At 41.8% G+C, this 21,048-nt stretch overlaps 1 protein-coding gene across 6 annotated transcripts in view; it reads left to right on the forward strand.

Moving 5' to 3' along the window:
• LOC109966397 (plasma membrane calcium-transporting ATPase 1-like) overlaps nt 1-16,667 on the forward strand; it is a 101,584-nt gene extending 84,917 nt beyond the window's left edge. For 4 of the 6 annotated variants that reach the window (XM_020611212.1, XM_020611208.1, XM_020611209.1 and 1 more), the window contains 5 exons: nt 2,393-2,606; nt 2,798-3,009; nt 3,338-3,445; nt 4,757-4,939; nt 12,777-16,667. In XM_020611212.1, the coding sequence (XP_020466868.1) occupies nt 2,393-2,606; nt 2,798-3,009; nt 3,338-3,445; nt 4,757-4,939; nt 12,777-13,022 (963 nt within the window). In that variant the 3' untranslated portion in view covers nt 13,023-16,667. Of the gene's footprint in view, nt 1-2,392; nt 2,607-2,797; nt 3,010-3,337; nt 3,446-4,756; nt 4,940-10,085; nt 10,297-12,776 lie in introns of all 6 variants that reach the window. The other 2 variants (XM_020611213.1, XM_020611211.1) reach the window with 1 other exon arrangement.
• Nucleotides 16,668-21,048: the final 4,381 nt, after the last annotated feature.

Consider the following 21,048-nt stretch of genomic DNA (forward strand, 5'->3'; position numbering starts at 1 on the left):
TGATTTAGAGAGGAAATTCATATGAATCAGTTAATCAAGTTAAAAAATTAGATTTTATTCAAATTTAAAAGTCCTGTTTGTAGCTTGATATTTGGGTTCATAATGTAAAAAACAACCCACTTTGTCATGGGTTTTCTAGAAAAATGAGCCAGACTTTGCTGATACTGGTCAGATGTGGCTCTGACCAGCACTGTAACTTGGCTGATGTGTTACATCCTGACTTTGTCTTAAGTCTTTACCAGAGTTATGGTTTCACATTTTTAGCATTTAGCTCAAAACACTGCTGCACAAGAGTGTAGCCTCACACAGCTGCCGGCGTCACTGCAGATTCTTTGTCTTTTCAATATTCAAAGAGAAAAATTACTCGGATATTTTCTTCATTGTTTGACCCTCCTTTCTTTGTTTTTAATTTTAATCTAAAGTTTAGTTGCAAAGAACAGTGAGCTGAGTCTGACATTAGAGATATATACAAAGTCAAATATTCCTTCACAGACATTTAGCTTTGATATCATCAAGTTTACATGTGTCGGCTGATTCAGCCTGATTCAGGGTGCACACGTTTAACTGAAGAAGACTGAGTTGTATTCCTTCTTTCTACTCAGCTGTTCATATCAGTTTTTCCACTGTTTCTGAGTGTTTGTTTATTGTCGAACATAAACTCATTTGTATCTTGGTGGTTTAATAATTAAATGTTGAGGCATACTGTTGATGCATGTGCTCTCACACTATACGCATCTCCTTTTGGTCAAATAACCACAGAGACGAGAAACAATCGGTCTGTTTTTGTGATTTTGTTTGCCTCGGAGCTGTGAGGAGGCGATGTGGCCGTGTCACATGTTTTTGTTTCATAATATGTCTCTAATCATGAAACTGAAATCCTCACACACTAAGAAAAAAGTAACTTGGGGCTGTGTATTAATTGAAAGGCTCACAGCTGGCAAGACCGATAACTAACTCATCTACAGAGCGAGAGAGCATAAAGTAGGCTAAGACAGAGCCTGAAACCATGGCAACATGTCACCATCATAATCCTGAAATATAACAGGGACTCAGCAGGTCTGTGGTCTCTGTGCTGTTTGTTCTCACTGATCATCCAGCACTTGGTTTTTGTTAGGCCACTGAAACGTTGGTACACATCGTTAAAGGATGGCAAACTGATTTATGTCTTTATTGTCTATATAAAGGACGGACACTGTGTTGTAGGTTGTTTCAGAAGTGGAGGGGGGTGCCATGAGATGTGCATGTCTTTAAAAGCTTTATTTTTCTGCATTTACAATCATTTGAATCACTCTAGCAAATGGCACACTACAATTAAAGCACATCATCTTTCTTTGTCATTCGTTTGTTGTTTTGTTTTGCCACCGCTCATTTGCTCCAGCTCAGCCCAGACTTTACCAGAGTGGATTAAGTAGTAAACAGCTTTCATGTTGGTAGTTTTATTCGTGTAACCCTAATTTCTCAGGGTGCTGCCATATTGAGTGACGTCAGAGCATCATTGAAGTCGGGGTCCATGAAAATAGTATAAATTTGGAAGTATCCGACCCCCAGCGTGCATCAAACAAATGTAGCCTCCTCTTCATCTCTGCTTGAGGCTCAATGCTACCTTAACTGCTACTAGCATAACACACCGGAAACACTGATGGAACCGTCAGTAGTCGAGTTGGATGGTAGGTAATGTAGGTGCCAGGTTTTGACAAGGAAGAAGAATGTGTGAAATAAAAAAGACAGTATTTCTGGTTTTGCTGCTTTGATTTAGATCTCTTTATCTGTTCATCATGCGTCTGACAATGTTACAGTTTTGCTAAATCAGTGGCTTATGCATGGTCTCCACCAGTAGATGTTCTCCATCCCCACTGGAAATCACATTCTGGGATGAAGCCAGCAGGACAAATGTTGCACACTTGTACAAACACGTTAGTAAATCTCTCTGTGTTGGCCTGACTGCGGTGCAAGGACAGACCCCACCAGGTGCTACAGACCTCACATCGTCATGACGTGAGGTTCTGTGTGCTCAGACTGAACATGAAGTGAATTTTAGAGGTGGCACGGTTGTGTAGAAAGTCGGTGCAAAGTGACACATTTGCACAAGGGTGATATTAACTGAGATCAGGCAAAACATTTGTGCTTATTCTGAAACTTTAATAAACTTCAAGTGGACTCAGAAAAGTAGTCCGGAAGAAAAACCGTGAAGATAGCATGAAAGAAAATTCACAATCTCTTAGCGTAAATGTACCAGAACAGACATCTGAGCATCGTATTCATCAGGTTTCCACAGCACACTGCATTTACATCACAAGCCAAAATGGGGTGGTGATGAGTTTGTAGTTGTCGTTGATTGTTTCCTTTTTTCTTGTCTGTAAATGAAACCCCTCTCCTCCTCCTCCTCTTCCAGGACTCTCCTCTGAAGGCTGTCCAGATGCTCTGGGTGAACCTGATCATGGACACTCTGGCGTCTCTCGCTCTGGCCACCGAGCCACCCACTGAGTCTCTGCTGCTACGTAAACCTTACGGCCGCAACAAGCCCCTCATCTCCAGGACCATGATGAAGAACATCCTGGGTCACGCTGTGTACCAGCTTGTCATCATCTTCACTCTGCTCTTTGCTGGTGAGTTGCATAACTAACCCGAGACCCGTACAGCCAATCAGCCAGAATCTGCCGGCTCAGGTACCTCAGTGGAAAAGTTATCAGATCTTTAATTACTAAAATCAGTGTAAATACTGTACATGGATCTTAGGGTTTTATTGTTTATTGTCCATTTGTTTATTTTGTTGATCTTTTCCTGCGTTGCTTCTCAGGCGAGAAGTTTTTTGACATTGACAGCGGTCGCAACGCCCCCCTGCACGCGCCACCATCTGAGCACTACACCATCGTGTTCAACGTGTTTGTCATGATGCAGCTGTTCAACGAAGTCAACGCCAGGAAGATCCATGGAGAGAGGAACGTATTCGAGGGCATCTACAGGAATCCCATCTTTTGCAGCGTCGTCCTGGGGACCTTCATCTTGCAGGTAACGTCATCATCACCAAATGTCATGTAATGATGATTCCCTACGTTTTTCTACCATGCTCTTCTTTTGTAGATGCATATAATAAAATTAAAAGCTAAAAACAAAATAAGTCAAATGTGTAGACGGGGCCAAGCCATGAAGCCAGGGCCAGCATGACTTGACTGAAGAACTGTCCTCATTTCAGTTGCGTTTTTTAATATTATGTTAAGAGTTGGACCATATGGCACAGAAGAATAAGATATATCAGGCTTCGGATACACAGATAATAGACTGTTAGAGGATCAGTTTACACAGCTGAAATGTCCCGAGTGTTTCTTGTCCTCCTCAGATCATCATTGTTCAGCTCGGAGGGAAGCCGTTTTCCTGCACGGCATTGACCATCGACCAGTGGCTGTGGTGCGTGTTCATCGGTGTTGGAGAGCTGCTGTGGGGACAGGTGAGACCAGCAGCGGAAGCACAGGTGGCTTTACTCTGAGCAGGCTGCATTAGAACACGAAATATGAGTTAGGTTACTGAGAATAAACATGTAGCGAGGAGAGAATGAAGAGGTGGATACATGAGGTTTGTGGCAGTCGCACTCGTGCTGCTGCGGCGTTGCCATCACAACCATTGCCATGGTAATGAGCTCCGCACATGAAAGCAGCGTGACTCCTGTTTACGAGCACAGAGGGAAAACAATCCAAATGTGTCAGTCCCTCTGTGGATACGCACACAAGCACACCATCACATGCATGATCCTCTTAACGTGCACACTCACACAGACAGGCATAGAAGGCACACATCATGTAGACAAGTTCAGTCACGAGAAGTGAGTTCAGGTAGAGGGCAGAGACTGAGAACAGAGACCCAGGAAGATGCTGACACAAACAGATGGATCTGAGGTCCTGTGAGTTATTTTTGGTTAAAAGACTTTGTTACTAACAGAGAGAGAGGAGGATAATATGACAATATGAACAGCTGATGCGCACCTGCGGCACGAGTCTGGGTGTGTCTCTCTCTCGTCTTTTTAATTGAACATGGAAAAAACAACAGTTCACATACACAATACAAATTCAGTATACCTTTGCATCACTTGTTTAATGTTTTGTTTACATTTTTTGAATGAACACAAATGCTGAAAATAAAAAGAAAACCACAAGAAATACTAAATCAGTGGTTACAGAGCAAAACATAAATATATATATATTTGCTTTATGAGAAAATTACAACACAAACTATCCTTTTTGATAGGACTGTGATTCAGATCTTGTTTTTTTACACAGTACAATAAATCAAATTTCTCTTTGCACACACAAATATTTTCCCACAAAATAACATTATCAAAATATGTTTTAAGTCATGGTTCACTTCAGCATTAAGGAATGTTTGCTTATTAATTATAAGAAAGACCAGTAACTGAGTCGATTTGTTATCATTTTGACAGGAAGAAACAACTGAGCTCTTACCCATTTTTATTTCCAGCTTCCCTTGTTTAGTGTCGACAAATCACAGAAATAAGAAAACAGATTTTTCAACTGGACCCTGCATTTCCCACAATGCAGCTAGATACTGTAGTTGTTTCCCGCTCCACACATTGCAATGCACAATTTCTGCTTTAAATTTCATGATTTTCTCCTTCAGCTACAGAAAATATGATAACCACTGTTTCCACGAGCTCTAGACATGGATAATAAACTGATCTTTAGGTGTAAAAACAGTGGACTGGCCCTTTAGCAATTCAGTTGGTTTTTTTTTTTGTCAACCTCAGCTGATCACAGCTGTCCCGACCCACCGCCTGAGGTTCCTGAGAGAAGCAGGTCACGGCACAACAAAGGAGGAGATCCACGAGGAGGAGATGACAGAGGGTGTCGACGAGATTGACCACGCCGAGATGGAGCTGAGGAGAGGCCAGATCCTCTGGTTCAGAGGTCTGAACCGCATCCAGACACAGGTATGACCGGTGACATGGCAAACGTATTACTAACTTTGTTTTTTTAAGGTTTTTCTGACGATGACTTTCCAAGGTGTTTTTTTTTATGAACATCTGTTTGTTCAAAGCTGCAGAAAACATCACCTTAGACGGTAACGAGAGGAAACTCTGGAGAAAAACAGACGATATTTTAGTCTTTGATTTTGATTTCATTCATATGATTTGTTTTTTTTTTTACTGTTTTGATTTTGGTCAGATATTTCTGATTTGTTGTTAAAACCTGTGAAGCTATTCAGATACAATTCAGATTGCTGCTGTCTGCAAAGCAAACTTTAAATCAAATTCAGCTGCACCATCGTCCTCGCCTTCGTTCTCCCAAAATCAAGCAAGCATCTGCTGAATAAAAGTGTAGTAAAGAACTGACAGCAGAGTCAGAGTGGCCCGTCAGAGACGAGGTGTTTCATCACGGCAATGATGGGAGACTTGATTCACCAAAAACATTTCTGACAGTTCACAAGAGCTGCAGTTCATTTCTGTCAAATCAGGTTCAAACCAGAGTTAAGAGTAGGAAGCTACTGAAGCTTCATTCGCTAATTGGGCTCATTTGGTTTTGTGTTTTGGCACTAAACAAAAACTCATGAGGCTAAAGTTGCAACAGAATATGCTGCCTGTAATAAAGTTGGGTTAAAAATCCACACTATCACATCGATAATGGTCTGGAAACTAAACTGAACATGGGCCGTGACAGTTGCTGGTTTTACCCCTTGTAGTGTGTAATTGTGGAAGATACCACAGCATCTAGGAGGCCTCACAGTGTCCCAACAATAACAGATTAATTTGCCTTGATTAACATGAACACATGAGAAAAACACATGTATGAACTTCAGGCAACACAGGTTTCATCGTCTTCACAGGCTCTACAGATTATTCGGTGGTTGAACTGATCAGAGATCAGATAAATGCTGTAAACAGCATACAGCGTTCAGATGATATAGGTGTAGATAAAAGTTTACTGTCGCAGCTACAGACAAGCTGATTGGCTCTTTGTGTCTCTGATTGTCTGTGTGTGGAGGTAAAACTGGAGATTTAACACACACATACACACACACACACACACACACACACACACACATTAGCTGTTGTCCAGTTAATTTCACAGTCTGCTGCAGAGCTCCAGTACTGAACCACTTTATTAGAAAACACAAATTGAAGACAGTGTTCAGTGTGGGACAGAAAGCTTATTGACTATTTTCTTTAGGTCAGTCAGTGCATTTCCATCCATCCATTTCTAAGTGCAATTTCAATTTGCATGTAACAAAATGAGAGTGAAAGTGCAGAAAATTCAAAAATAACCAGGAATTTTTGATTCAGTCTTAAGGTAGGGTTGGTGATCCTGGAAAAACCAGCAAGCTCAAGTTTGAAAGTAGACAAGTGAAGAAATCCCACGCTTTCATTCTTCCCTCCAAAGTACAATGCGCACTGCAAAGTGATTTATTTCTGCCTCAACTGCTATTCGGCACCAGGGCAGGCAGCGCAACCTTTGAACAATAGTTGCAGGACGGCACAGAATAGCGTTCACAATGTCAAATGTATTGGATTGGTTTTTGAATCAGTCTCTCTTCCTGTCTACAGCTCATCACAGGGAGTGCTTGGTTCGATGCAAGGCATCTCCCTGCTAATGCAAATACAGCAGAATCATTATCACCTGAGACTGAGATCGCACAGGGATCTAAGTCCTGCTCACAAAATGAAATACTGTGCAACATTACTTTCCCATTTTAGATTTGCAGAGATTGTAGTAATGGGAGACTTTAAACTTTTCAACAATTTTCCTTGGGATAGTAACTTTATCTTGGCTGAGGTGGAAAAGTTGGTTTATCAGTAAAAGCAAATAGCAACAAAGAGCATTAGTTAATAAACCATGATGTATATGTCCATTGAAAATGAAAGTAAAGAGACGAACCGTATCTGGGGGGAGTAGAGATGTAACGGCATGAAAATTTAACATCATGATTATAGTGACCAAAATGATAAGTTATCAATATTATAATAGTACTGTTCAAATGTTAAAAATGTTCAAAAAGTACATGCACCAGCAGAAATAATTCATTTAAAGTTCTATTTGGAAACCCATGAATAAATATGAGCATCACTATGCATTGTGTGTGCATAAGCATCATGTTGTCTACAGGGTTTTCTGTCGTTGGAGGTTTGACTGATGCTCTTTTTATTCCATCATCCAGTCGCATTATCTTCTTCTGCAGCGGTTTGACACCTGACGGGAAAACTGCTTATCTCGAGTTTGACAAAACAACTCCTAGTATCATGTTCAAATAGCATAAGATGAAGTTTGCACAGAAACCTGACTAGTGATGAAGGTAAACAGCAGCACCTCCACAGCACCGTCTTCTCCAATGACTCATCTCACAGTCTGGGACTTAGCTGTGTGTGTTACCCTCCTTCTACAGGATAGAGCAACGCTCACTGAACGTTAGCATGTCCTCAGGCGATCCCATTCAGTCCCTATGGGCTTCATTAGCCTCGATGTTAACGCCCACCTACAGAAACAGCAGCCAAAGCTCCCACGCCCTCGCACACGCACTAACATGGTCAGAGTCAGAAAGGTCAGGTGTTTTCCTCTCAGGGGTTGACCAACTTGTACGTACTGTAGCTGCAAGATAAACACATCTGAATTAAAAGGACCTACTGTAAAATCTTCTCCTGCTTTGTCCTCTGGACTTTTTCAGTTTGACCTCTGTTCCCAGCTTCTTCACACAGACTTTGAAAAGCCTCAAAGTAACTGAGAGAATATTAGACTTTGCACATGTTTTAATATTGTTTGAAATGTTCCCTTTCCAGAAACAACCAATATTTAACATAGTTTACACAACAAAAACATGCTTCTGCAATAACCTTTCATTTAACAAATCAATCTGCTCAAATTGTTGTTTATCTGACCATAGACAGCCAGATGAGCCTTGTTCATATGGAATTAAAATAAGATTTTATTTTTGTTTTAATATTTTTTATAAGTCCATCACAGTAGTATTGACCGAGAACTCATTTGACACACATCATAATTTCACTTAATGCAGCTTCTCTCGACTTTACAGAGTTTTATAGTGAGTTTGGGCTCATTGTTTAGCTCTTCACAGCTTTACTGCTTTGGTTCACTCTCAGTGCTCTCATAGTGTCATTTTCAACTGTGGCAGGCTGCTGTTTTAGTAAATAGGTTATACACATCCGCTGTGTACGACAGCAGACAGACAGTCGGAGCTTACTTGGTGAACACAGTGGAATACATAGTTGCTTAAGAGCCAGATTTGTCCCTCAGGACTCGGTAGAATCTAAAAACAGAGCCAAAAGAGAGTGAGTATTGGACCTGTATTCATCAAGTGACCAGAAACAGGACTACAAATCAAAGATAATGTTACTCAATAACTGTTGGATATGTAACTACTTTATTCATATTGTGATGACATCTTGTTTCTGCTGCTATCAAGTGGCCAAAATAATCAGTTTTAACAGCTGAAGTTTAAAACTCATTCTTGACCTTGGAAACCATAGTTGAGAAAATGGACTTCAGCAGCTGGATAAGACGTCCTAAAAGTGCTCAGTAAAAAAGGAAATTTGAATAGCTACAATTCTAGGACAATTTGGTGAGCTCAACCTGCTGATTAAGATCGTGTGATATGACCAAAAGTCCCAGAACAGCTGCTAAATGAATGGGCAGGTGCATGCTTGATTTCCGTTGAGGTGTGAAGCCCTGATTCTGGTGTGTAGAGTGATATTAACCTTTACCCAGCTGTCATGGAGCTACAGATCACAATGAAAGAAGGAAGTGATGTGAGGAGAAACGGCAACAAAGCTCTCATCCTCTCCTGTCTCTTCACTATCAGACACGCTGCAGAGAAAAGAGGAAGCTCGCTCTTTTCTCCTCATGCCTGTGTATCTGTAATATTGGTCTGTTGTCCTCCTGGGATGGGACGATGAGGGGATGGTGGGGGAGGTGACGAAAGGCTGCGAGCTAATTAGGTTTTTATCTCTCCACGCTCCTCTTCCTGTCCTCCTCCTCTCTAATCCTGGTGGGCAGTGTTGTGCTCATCGCCTCGACAGTCAAATGCAGTAGGGGAATAATTGGTACAAGCGGCACCTCACTGCCGAAACTTTATCAGTCATTCCAAGTGACACATTTTCTCCTCTTTCTCCTGCCTCCACTTCCCTTTTAAAGTACTTGAAGCCTGATACGAAAGCTCTTTATTCATTGCTCTTCCTTCCTTCATCCCTTTGTACTATCGGTGCTTTTACTACATTTTCGCATTGTCTTTCGCTAACTAAACAAATTGCCTTCCTGTTCTGCTCACTCGTTCATCCTCTCTTCCTTCCCCATCCTCACTGGTTTTGTCTCATGTTCATGTTTCTCTACACTGTTACCAGCTCAATGATAGTTCTTTCTGCTGCGTAACAGATTACTGTTTGAGTTTCTCCATTGACAGATGTTTAAACAGTATAACTTTTTAAGTTAATGGGTTAAAATGCGCAAAAATCAATAGCACATTCTGCACAAAACAGGAGTGATTAAAAGCTTAGTGAAGACCAAGGCTGGGTATAAGGTGAATGGTTTTCATTTCTAGAGCCTTTTTTACTGAATTTTCACTTTATTTTATTTACACTCTGTTACCAGTTTTTCAAAGAAACATTTACCCTTTGTAACAAAACCATACTGAGGTTTGATACTCAGCCTTAATGACCATTTAGTTTGGGTTAGTTTAGACCTCTTTGTCACCAGACTTGTCCAAAGTTTGATTGATTTGGGTTTGGAGAAACAAAGCTCAGGGCCACAGCTGGTTTCTATGTAAATCTAAACACCCAGCAGCATCTTGATGAATGTCACTGTTCCCCTCTGTGTTTGCCACCATGAACACCTGTTATCTGTTTAGAAAAGCAGCACTTTTATTACATTCATACTTTCTGGCTACCTCTCGTCTGTCTGATACACGATAACTGACCTTAAAAACCCCAAAACTGTCAAACTTTACCATCCAGATTTTAAAACCCTCTCTGTCGTCTCCAGAAGTCTTTTCCTTTCTTCCTGATTGCTCTCTTCTGTCCTGTCCTCACTCTGTCACTGCTGTCTAACCGTGTGTTGTGGCTGTCCTTCCTTCAGATGGATGTGGTCTATACCTTCCAGACGGGCCAGGCGGCGGTGCCCAGTGTCCTGCGCCGCCAGCCGTCCGTCGTCAGCCAGCACAATGATGCCACTGCCGCCAAAACTCTCTCTAGCCCCACCCACCTAGGGCTTAGCCCCTCCTCCTCTCTCACCAACTCGGCCGGGGCTCCGCCCACTGCTGCTGCCGCTTCCTCCTCCACTGCAGGCAGTGAGTCGGTGACCGGAGGCCAGCTAACACCATGCTTCACCTGGCTGGGCTCTTTCTTTTTCTCTGTGTGAAGTGCACGAATCACTGAAGGCGCATGACTCACCAACAGTTAATCCATCACACTGTTTCTGTCATCAGCAGGTGTCTGCACATCCTCAGTTAATCTAACATATTTCAGTGATTAGCATAAATGTTATCATAAGTAAATGACTGGCAACAACACAGTCATAATTAACATGAATCTGGAACTAATTTAACTCGTGTGTCAAATATAAAAAATGTTGAAAAGCCACGGTGACTTTCAGGATTAAGATACTTCCTATCCAGTCCATCCATCCCACAACAGTCATCCTCAGGTTACTTCTTAATTAGAATCGTGGCAGCTGGGTCACAGTTAGTCGACTACCCCTGGTTTAGAGTCAGTGTTGTAACAGGAAGTGTAGTAGCTGAACAGAAAAAACCAAACCAAGCCAAGATGGTTATATAATGATAATCACTTTAATTGGAATTTGTCTCTAGTACATAACCTAGGCAGCCATCTGCAGCGCCAGCTCACACACATGGCTGGTGGGGCTGCAAGGCGCCGCTCTGGCCATCAGGAGCAACTTGGGGTTTGGTGTCTTGCCCAAGGACACTTTGACTTGTGCACTGGGAGGAATGGGAAGCAAACCCCTGACCTTGCAGTTCGAGGACTAATAAGACTGATGGTAACATGGGAGAGAAACAAAATTCCACAGTTACTGAGAGCTCAATACAGCCAGACATTAAAAGAAATAGTGTCACATTTTGGGAAAATACTCTTCCTAAGAGTGAGGTTTTGGTTTTGGATGTGCTGACAAAAAGAAACGTACAGAATAAAGCCAGTTTTGTTCTTTAGCTGAAAACCATTTAACAACCATTTAAATATGAACTTGCAGACAACCTGATCTGTTTCCATCTCTAACTTTGTTTCCATTTGCTTCCTGCTTCACCTTCCTCTGCTGTCATTTATTTCTTCATCTTAATCTCTTTCTCCTTTTTTTAATACATGTCATCACTTCCCTCACAGCCTGCTGCTTCTCTTCCTGCATGTTGGCCAGACTTAAACTCTTTACAAGCATCTATTAACCCTGATGCGACTTGCTGCCTGATGAGTTGATGACCAATCACAACGGTTGGCACACATGGCCAATGAGAAGAGAAGAAAGCTGTGAAACCTTCTGATTAGTAATAGTGAAAAACAAATCGCTGTCATATTTTCTTTGTGGTTGTTTGTTTTTTTTTGGCCTCAGAGGTGACAGCCCTGTGCACCAAGATAATTTTACAAGGTAATCCTGAGCAGGGTTAAATCTGTCAGGCTCAGCAAGTCTCTCGTGGTTTAACAGCCCTTTTAACTTGTGGGCTATGTACTGTGTGTGTGTGTTTCTGTGTGTGTGATGGTCACATGCATGTAAGCTGCAGTGCTCAGCCTGCAGCTCTCCTGTGATTCAGTAATAAGGAGCTTTGAACTGCAGAGTTAGTAATTATAATGAGTGTCCGCCGGTGCGTATAAATCAGTGTGATCAGCTGTAGCCTCTGTGGAAACAGCTTTAGGCAGCGACAAGAGAGCAGCTAGAGGACAAAATCCTTCTGGCTCTGAATGTGATTATAAACACTTACCAGTGTGCATATGTGTGTTGTTTTTCCCAAGTGTGTGTCTGTATGTGTGTGGTTTACTAGGGCAGGGTGTCATTAGAACATTTTCAGCACTATTGCTGACAAGGCGAGGAAGGCTGAGGTGTTCGACCCTATAACACATTAAGAGTGATCTTTACACAATCATATTGTAGACAATAGTGTGTTTACAGCTTCGTGGCAACCGTTCGAGGACGGCCCTTTCCTGTTTCGACAGGACAGTGCCTCCATGCACAAAGCCAGGTTCATAAAGAAATAGTTTTCCTTGGTTGGTGTTCATGAACTTGCACAGAGCCCTGACCTCAACATCCAGCAGCTTTATGATGAACTGGAACATCAACTGTGATCCAGGCCTTGTCACTCAGCATCATTGTTTGCACCCGTGGCTGTGTAGGAGCAAATCCCTGCAGCCAGGTTCCAAAGTCTGGTGGAAAGTCAAATCAGTGGTTAAAACAGTGTGTGTTTGTGTGTGTGCATGTGTGTGTGTGTGTGTTGTAGCTGTTTTGATGCATCTTCCCATTCATTTGTTTATCTTCATGCACTCGGCCGCCTCCAACATTGTATCGACCTTTCTTTTCTTGGACCTTTTGTGTTTGTTTTATAAATATGTTGCTGTTTTCCTACCATGTTTTCATTCAGCTGACCCCAGTTTCGTTTGTTGACAGTGTGTTTTGTGATTTTGCGCCTCCCTGGCCAGATTCAGCCGCACCAGCCACCATGTGTCCCATCAGCCCCTGCTGCCTGTTTGCCATCACACATTTATATAACTAGGATTTATGTTTGTTATTGTGCTCGTCCCCTGACATTTCCTTTCTTTTTTATTACAGATTAAGGTGGTGAATGCGTTCCGTAGCTCCCTGTACGAGGGGCTGGAGAGCCCAGTGTCCCGCAACTCCATCCACAACTTCATGGCCCATCCTGAATTTCTCCCCATGTCCGAGGAGGAGGCTCGCATACCCCCCATCAGCGAGACCGGAGAAGAGATTGAAACCCTCCCCAGCGCCTCCCCTGGGGCGAGGGGAGGAGGAGAGCCACCCATCGCCTTCCACAACAGCCACGAGTTATCCATCTGAGCTCCTCCTCCTCCTCCTCCTCCCTCCTCTACATCATCACCATGTCATCCCACCAACCGAACTGCTGAGGAGGGAAGTCATTCCCTCATTCTGCACGCACACATGCTTTGCATTGTCTTCACCCGCCTCAGTCATTCTTGCCACGTTCTGTTTTTCATGCTGACTGCGGCGTTGTTCTGCCTGTAAGTTTGCCCCCACCACCACCACATACATGAATCAGTGAAGGGTGGAGTCCTGAGCCTCCACTGTGGAAGCCCTGTCCTTGTCCATTCATGTATATTTTTTACTTGATGATCCTTTTGAAAAGCTTTTAAACTGTGTTGGGTTCAATCTTTGCAGGACTCACAGCAGCGTGTCGTGTACTTGCTTCATTCCTGCGTAACGCTCTCAAAAACGGCACCGAACTTTTCAAAGAGTGCGGTGATTCTCATGTACATATATGCTTTCGCTCTTCTACACAGCTAACAGCCAGGTTTGGTGATCAGAAGATTTTTAGGCAAATGCAACAATGTAACTTGTTTTTATTTTAGATGTTGAGCATTTGTTTGTTTTTAAAATCTTTAATGAATGTTAATTGCTGGTTGATTCAGGCTCCTGAGAATGTCTTGTGAGTGTGACACTACAGTCTTCAAGGTTCAAAAGTTAAAAAAATGCTTTTGCTCTTTATTGTGTCTGTATGTTTTTTTTTTTTTTTTAAGCTGCAGTTTTGCATGTTGAAGGACAGAATGTTTACTACCCATAAATATCAAACATGGCGGCGTCCAGAGAGGGCTTGCTTTCTGCTCAGTAGGGGTCTGACCTCATCTCATCCAGTCAGGGTTCTAGTTCTCTCTGCCCCTCCCTCTGCAGTCCACAGTGTTGATAGGAAGCAGGAGTGTGGTTCATGTTTTCCCCTCTAGTAGGATGCATGTTGTGTTTCATTCGTGTTGAGTTGCATGAAAACTTAGGAATGAATATTTGGGATTCGCTTAGAGAGCCATCTGTGTGTTAGTCTGCTGCAGCATCTGTTCAGAGCTCCATGAACTTGCTGTCTGTAAAACTGAACAACCTGTGACCGCAACAGGACAAAACCAGACTCGTTAGTACACAGCTAACATCGAGGAAGCTGCAGCAGGGTGGTTAGCGATTGTTGTCTCCTCTGCATACATGTTGCACACCTCAGAGCTCTTGTAGATGACTTCAGTCTGCATGTAGGCCACATGGTCCTAGATTTTGCAGGTCACAGGACAGTGATTCACCCATACATACTCATGCAGGGTTGCAAGGTGCCAAAGCCCACCCCAGCTGACATTGATTGAAAGGCAGGTACACCCCAGTCAGCCAGTGGCGCCTTCCTTGCTGTCATCAAAGTAGAGGAAATGCTGGTAAAATGAGGTCACAACATAAACTAAATGCCCTGATTGCCAACAAGGAGATGGAATACAGCTTTACCTGAACCCCGGTGAGGTGGACAACCTTTCCCCCCATAGTGTTGTTCACCACGTGGTTGGGACCAGCCTGCTCCAGTCCTGTTCTTGTTGTGCAGACAAGCACTGAATCCACACTGATTTCTGTTCATTTACAGTAGGTTAACAAATAGCTACAGACAGAAACAAACTTTTCCTGCATTGTTATCTTGTTTTATCTTTCTTTTCACCATGACCATGACACTGTGAGGCAACCTCATCATCAACCACTGCCCCAGAATGTAAATCACATGAGTCTGCGCATCTATGTCGAAAGTGTAATTCGGGCCTTGTCCTGTTTTTCGACATGGTGTGAAAGATGAGCATATAATTAGCTCGCATCTTTTAGGCTTAAATTCACCAAACTGAACACTTACCACTGCCACTACTCCCTTTGTCTCTTCAAAATAAAAGCCCATCTAGACAAGGTGTTATAGCTTTTATTTGTCTATCCATTTTCTGCCACGTATCTAGGTCAGGGTTGCGCTGGCCTCAGACTAAGCTGGGTAGCTCCAGCTGACCTTGTCTTCTCTCGAGAAAAGTCCTCCAGCTCTTTCTGGTGGATCCATAGATGTTCCCAGCACCGATGGGATGCATAATCCCTGCAGTGTATTCTGGGTCAGTTTCTGTATAATTATAGTAACTCTGTTTTACACTGAATAAAAACTGAAATTTCACTTTAGTTTCAGGCTGAATTTCAAAAAATAACGAATCTCAAAATCTCAAGCAGAAACTCCAGCACAGATTTTTCACTGAAATATGTCCAACTCTGTGGACAAGTTTGCGAGTGCACATGTATTTGTGTCCACTTGCATCTTTCCGCTGACTTCGTCATCACGCTGCCTCTGAAATGGCTTCAGTTGAATGTGAATGTGCATTAAAAGGGGGAATGACTACAGTGTCGATGAGTCTGTTTTGGGTCACAGTGCAGGAAGTTCGTTTAAACAAACAGGAAGTTAATGGATCGTCTGTGTTTTAAACAACGCCTCTGATATTTACCTTGTTTGTCAGATTTTATGAACAGAACCTAAGTCAGCTGGGAGTGACATCACACAGCCAGCAGCAGAGGAGGTGTTTGATCATCATCATCTCTGTCTGTGTTTAATTTACAGATGTTAGTGTGCTGGCCACGCTGAGGTTTATGAGATAATGGGAAATGGTAGAATTAAATCCAGTGTGTGTGCCTGCTGCCACTCAGTACTTCCTGCCTGCCGTTGTCCACAGATTGCTGTCTAAAAGAAGGAGAAGTCATCCTCCAATCAGAAGCAGCAACGCGTCTAATCCCCTCTTAGTCTGACTAGCAGCCATCAACCTATCTATGAACTAGGACACATTATTGAAGTAATGTGCTACTACTGCCATATTTCCAGCTTTTTGTCATGACTACGTTCTTCCTCTCCCCTCTGATGAGCTTTTCTATGTAACTCAGAGCCATATTTTATAGGTTGTCTGTATTGTTTTTTATCTCATTGTCATCAAGGTTTCCTTTGGACTTTCTCATCCCAGAATCCTCGACCCCCTCACCTACCCTGGCCCTTTACTCCAAACATGACCAAAAAGCAAGGAGAAAATCATCAGTCGTCACTGCCGAACCAGGTTTAAAGGACCTCTACAATGTTTACATGAAAAGCAAGTGGGTGGCAGTTCGCCTGCGCTTCTCTCATCCGACCACTTCCTTTCATTCCCTTGCTTTCCTGAATCTTAGAGTTACTATTTAACTAAATGGGGGATCTTTCTTGCATGGTTTTCATATAAAATTAAATGTTTTGCTCATTTTTTACAATTCTTCTGTATTTTTATATTAAGTACTTTTTAATATTTTGGAGATATATGAATATATATGTATAGGCTGAAGAGTGTGGTGACAGTACAGTACATGAATGAGATGACTCTACCGTGGACTATGTCTTTATACAGCTCTCTAAATATTTATACCACGTGTGTCGTCTTGATCACCTGATGTTAGGGCTCTGAAACCTGCAGTGACTTGTTACTTCCTGTTGGCAGTTCAGTTGGAATCTCAACAACCTAGTCCCATCAGCCCCCTTTTACGAGTATATTCACTTTATCTAAGATGTTGTGACACACTACACGCTATGTGATTTCACATTTATCCAACTCCATTAGACTTAAGCAAATGCAACGTGAATACAGCTAACTGTATCAAGCATTAAATGGGAGTGTATAATTATTTATCCAACCTCTGGGTTTCTTTGTTTCTGTACTTTGAAGCTACTACAACTGATTTACTGATTTCTTTGAGTGGATTGATGCTGTTTTCCAACTGGCTGGTGTCGGCGTTGACGACTTTAAAGAAGGACAGAGCTGTGTCCTGCTTCAGGCTCCGCCTCCTTCAAATAGGCAGGTCACTCCTTGTCCACAAAGGAGCTCCCATCGCCTCAGACGGACCAAAAACTGAGAAAGCAACCTGATAACCAAAGCAGAGCGGGCTTCAATCATAAAATATGTTTTGCCTGTTATATGCAACAAACCCATTGAAAAAACTACTCAAACCTGAATTGATTAAAAACAGGCCTGGGCATGGTTTCCCAAAAGCACCTTAAAGCTTTGTGTATGTTGGAAGCAGTGTCCTCATGCCGTCCTCAAGCCTCTAGCATCGAGCACATAGGCTCCTGCAAGTTGTCACAGCATATGGTCATACATCGTGCAATGCTTTTAGTTCTTGTTTGTGCGCCCCCTGATGTTTTGGAGAATACTGCAACAGAGGACGTGTTGAGCGTTAAAGTAGAGACCAATGCCGTGTTCTCTGACAAAGGAAGTTTGTGGCCAAGATGATCTTAGTCCCACTGTAATTTCATGGGCCCTGATCTAAAAGGTACTACAAAGACAGACGGGGGCTAAATCCCAGTCTCATTAATTTAATCCCTTTAATCCCTTGCATGTGTCTTTTCCATGCATCTTAGTCCTGCCCACATAAAATGCAAGGAAAAGATGCCAGGAAAAAAGGAATTGTAATAAACATGAGATGTCCTTTGTTCTGATCCTTCATCTGAAGCATCCACTCACCACCTGATTTCCACTGTGTCAGTTCATAAAAGGAAGGACGCCACATTTTTTCGGTTTCGTTCCTCACTTTTAATTTGGTCATGATATTTGGACATGTAAGGAGGCGGAGCCTGTGATGGGATACAGCTGCAGCTGTAGATGTCACCATTTTAAACACTTAACAGTTTCAGAAACATTTCCCGGGAATAGAGCAGGACTGTTAAAGCGCTCATGACATCACTTCCTCTTCCTGGTGTGTGTCTGTTAGCTATAAATGAGACACACCTTCCCAGTGATGTTGCGTTTCCTCTTTGTGTTGCTCAGCTGCTGAATCTGACAGAACACCTGTGTTTCTACAATGTAAATAATGTCATATAAGTCAGTGAAGTGGACATCTGTTGTCTGTATCAGTGACAGGGGGCAATCAGCTAATCATCACCCAGCAAAGCTTTAAGAATGCTCTGCAAAAGTCATTTCCGCTTTGCTTTTCTTCTCCTGCACAAGTTTCTTTAGACAGTTTGCAGTCACATTACCCCTCCTCTTCCCTCCCTCCCTGGATATGATTGTCCTTCTGCTCTTGCCATGACCTCGGTTGAGGTGGTTGTCTGTTGGACTGGTTGCCAGTTGCACAGGACAGCCCTGCCCTCAGAGATGCCCCAGACCTGTCTGTGCTTCTGGTTTCAGCCACAGTCTGGACGAGGCTCGGCAGTGGACTGAAAGTCTTCACCTGGTTTTAGTTTTAGTGCCACAGTTTTCCAATGGGACCTCTGTATGGAGAAGGAGCTCACTTTTTATCCGGTCGCTGTTGCATTCTGACTGCGTCGCTTCCTCTTCAGAACGCTGCCTTTCTCAGAACAGCTTCCTGTACTGGGATATTAAGAAAATCCCTGGAGAACCTTCACATCCACCTCAAAATTCACAAACAAAACATTGTTTTAATAAACTGGAATATCACAGTTGGAAAAGTCATAACCACTTAATATATATATCTATATATTTACATGTATATAATATATCTACATATTTATATCTAGTATGTGTGTGTTTATATATATTAGATATAAGTACATGGATATTATATATATATATATGGTTTCTCAGTCAATCTTCATTGAAAAAGATTTAATAATTATTGTAATTATTACAATACACAGTAATAGGCGTTGGTGTTATTTTTGTATAAACATAATATCATCTATGTGGCATGCATGACATATATACAAAATTTGATGGTTTAAAGCAATATGTCCAACCTGGTGCGATTGGTTCTGTCGTGTTCTGTGTAGCCTAAAGCCACTCTGTACAAAAAGAGGTAAAAAAAAAAAAAAAAAAAAGAAACTGCATTTGGATAAAACTAACAATATATGTGTTCAATGTTCTGTGTTCTGCATGTTTTAGTATGGAATGAAACATCCCAGATGTTGACTTGTTTTCAAAATGAATGTCACATATATGCCTCAAACACACACACACACACGCACACACACACATACACACACACATGTATTTGCACTGTGAGGTGAAACACACTGAAGAGGGTAAAACTGTGACTTCTGACGGGCTATTGAAAGACGATGATTTTTTTTTTGTTTCCATCGTGTTATTTATCCAGAACTACTAACAAATCTGTCCCCATTATTTCATCCTCCTGTCCCACCACCCACACATGCACACGCAGTAACACTCAGATTTGCAGATTCACCTGAACTCATCACCCACTCATCTGTGGAGTGAGAGGAGGAGGGAGACAATGGCAGTTAACATGTGGTTCAGGTAGGCCACTGCTCTGCAGGTGTCATCGTCTCACCGTGCACGTCCATTAATCCATTATCACCTTGCTTCCCTCCACTGGTCAGGTTGGGCAGAAGAGTGAGGATAATGAGTTTGTTGCTCGTCTGTAAAATGTCTGTGTTTATGTTAGAACCCGACCGATATAATGCCCAGTTTTGTCTATCAGTAAATAATGTCAGTTCAGAGTCCACTGACTAAAATGCAGGCTTGCAACTAGAGACCCCCCCCCCCCAACTTTTGGGGGGGGGGTTTGCGCTTGAGTGTTGGCTTGTTCACAGCATAAATCAAATTGCTATGAATGGGTTTTGATTAAATTTTCTTGGAGAGGCGAGGTTACATTTTGCCGGTGATTTGGATCATCCCTATCCACACTTTTCTTTTTTAAATGGCTTTATGGGTAAATAGAGCCACCTTGGTGGAGGTTTGCACTCTCTGAGCCCTATCTAGTTTTCAGTACTGATTAATATGGGTAGTTTTGTGATTAAGTGACTTAATATTTTGTCTATAAAATAAGGGTGTGCCTTCAAATACTCTGATTTATCTGATTTAACATCAGTCCAAACCCAAAGATATTCAGTTTACCAACATATATGGTAAAGATGGGAAGCAAATCCTCACATTTTAGATGTTTGAACTAGAGTAGAAATGACTGAAATGGTTTAATGGCATGTCAAAACAGTTGCCAGTTCATTTTCAACTAATTCATTCATTTGTAGTAGTAGAAATAGAAATAGTTTCTATTAGTAGAAATATCCCACTAATTTGTTCACAATTCTTTAAATTAGGGTGTCGTTCAAAATGTAGTATTGGTCAGGCTCTGATTCACATCACTGTAAGTCTGACACTTGAGAGCAGTGTCATTGTTGTGTTGTGATGTGAGGATTGATTTGTACTTCACGAAAACATTGTCCTCTTTTAAGACCAAAAAAAAGTAACTCGTTTCCTGTGGATTTTCATTTTGTCATGGTGTAAAAGTCTAAACTGCATAAAAACTGCAAAACACCACAAAACAGATTGTCTTACACCTGCGTAGACAGACTTCAGTTATCACATTTCCTCTCAGATACACAACTTCACCATAACACAACTGAACATTTCTTGTTAGATTTTGTGTGAACATTGGTTTTTACTTTATGTTTTTCATCAGGCTGTAGAAATGACCATCACAGGGAATGTAGTGTTCACGGAATTAAAGTTTTGTATTGATGAATTAATGTTGGACTTTACGGTGACGTTAGAATGTGCAGAGAAAGTTCAGGTGGTAGTTTAGCAAATCTGGCAGCAGGGCCACAGCTAGGGTTTAAGAAACACTGAGGTCATTGAAATATCTTTAACAATTGTGAAGATATCCAATTTTATTAATTAGGCCGCTATTTACTGTATAATGATTTCCCAACATGAAGGTCTAAATGCTGCTTTTACGTCTTCTCCATAGTGAAGACACATTATTTACTTTTTCTCAATTTACACATAGTACAGTCTAAAAATACTGCAGTTACACTGCTTTCATGTCATATCAAAGTTATAATAATTCATAATTATCTTTGATTTGAAGTGTTCCCATAAACATCAGAGTCAAATTTACGATCAGGAAACTTTTCTGATTTGGCACAAGATTTCACTGTAATGTGACATAAACACGTGAACATTTCAGTCAAATTCTTCTGTTTGAGGTAATTAAACCAAAATTTATGAATTGCTGTAAATTTTGGTCAGAGATTCGTGGTTCTCTTACAGTGGATCCTAATGACTTTGGAGTTTTCCCTTAGCACCACCTTGGGTTC

The sequence above is a fragment of the Monopterus albus genome, unplaced genomic scaffold (genome assembly GCF_001952655.1).
Source record: "Monopterus albus unplaced genomic scaffold, M_albus_1.0 scaffold110.1, whole genome shotgun sequence".
Taxonomy (NCBI): Eukaryota; Metazoa; Chordata; class Actinopteri; order Synbranchiformes; family Synbranchidae; genus Monopterus; species Monopterus albus.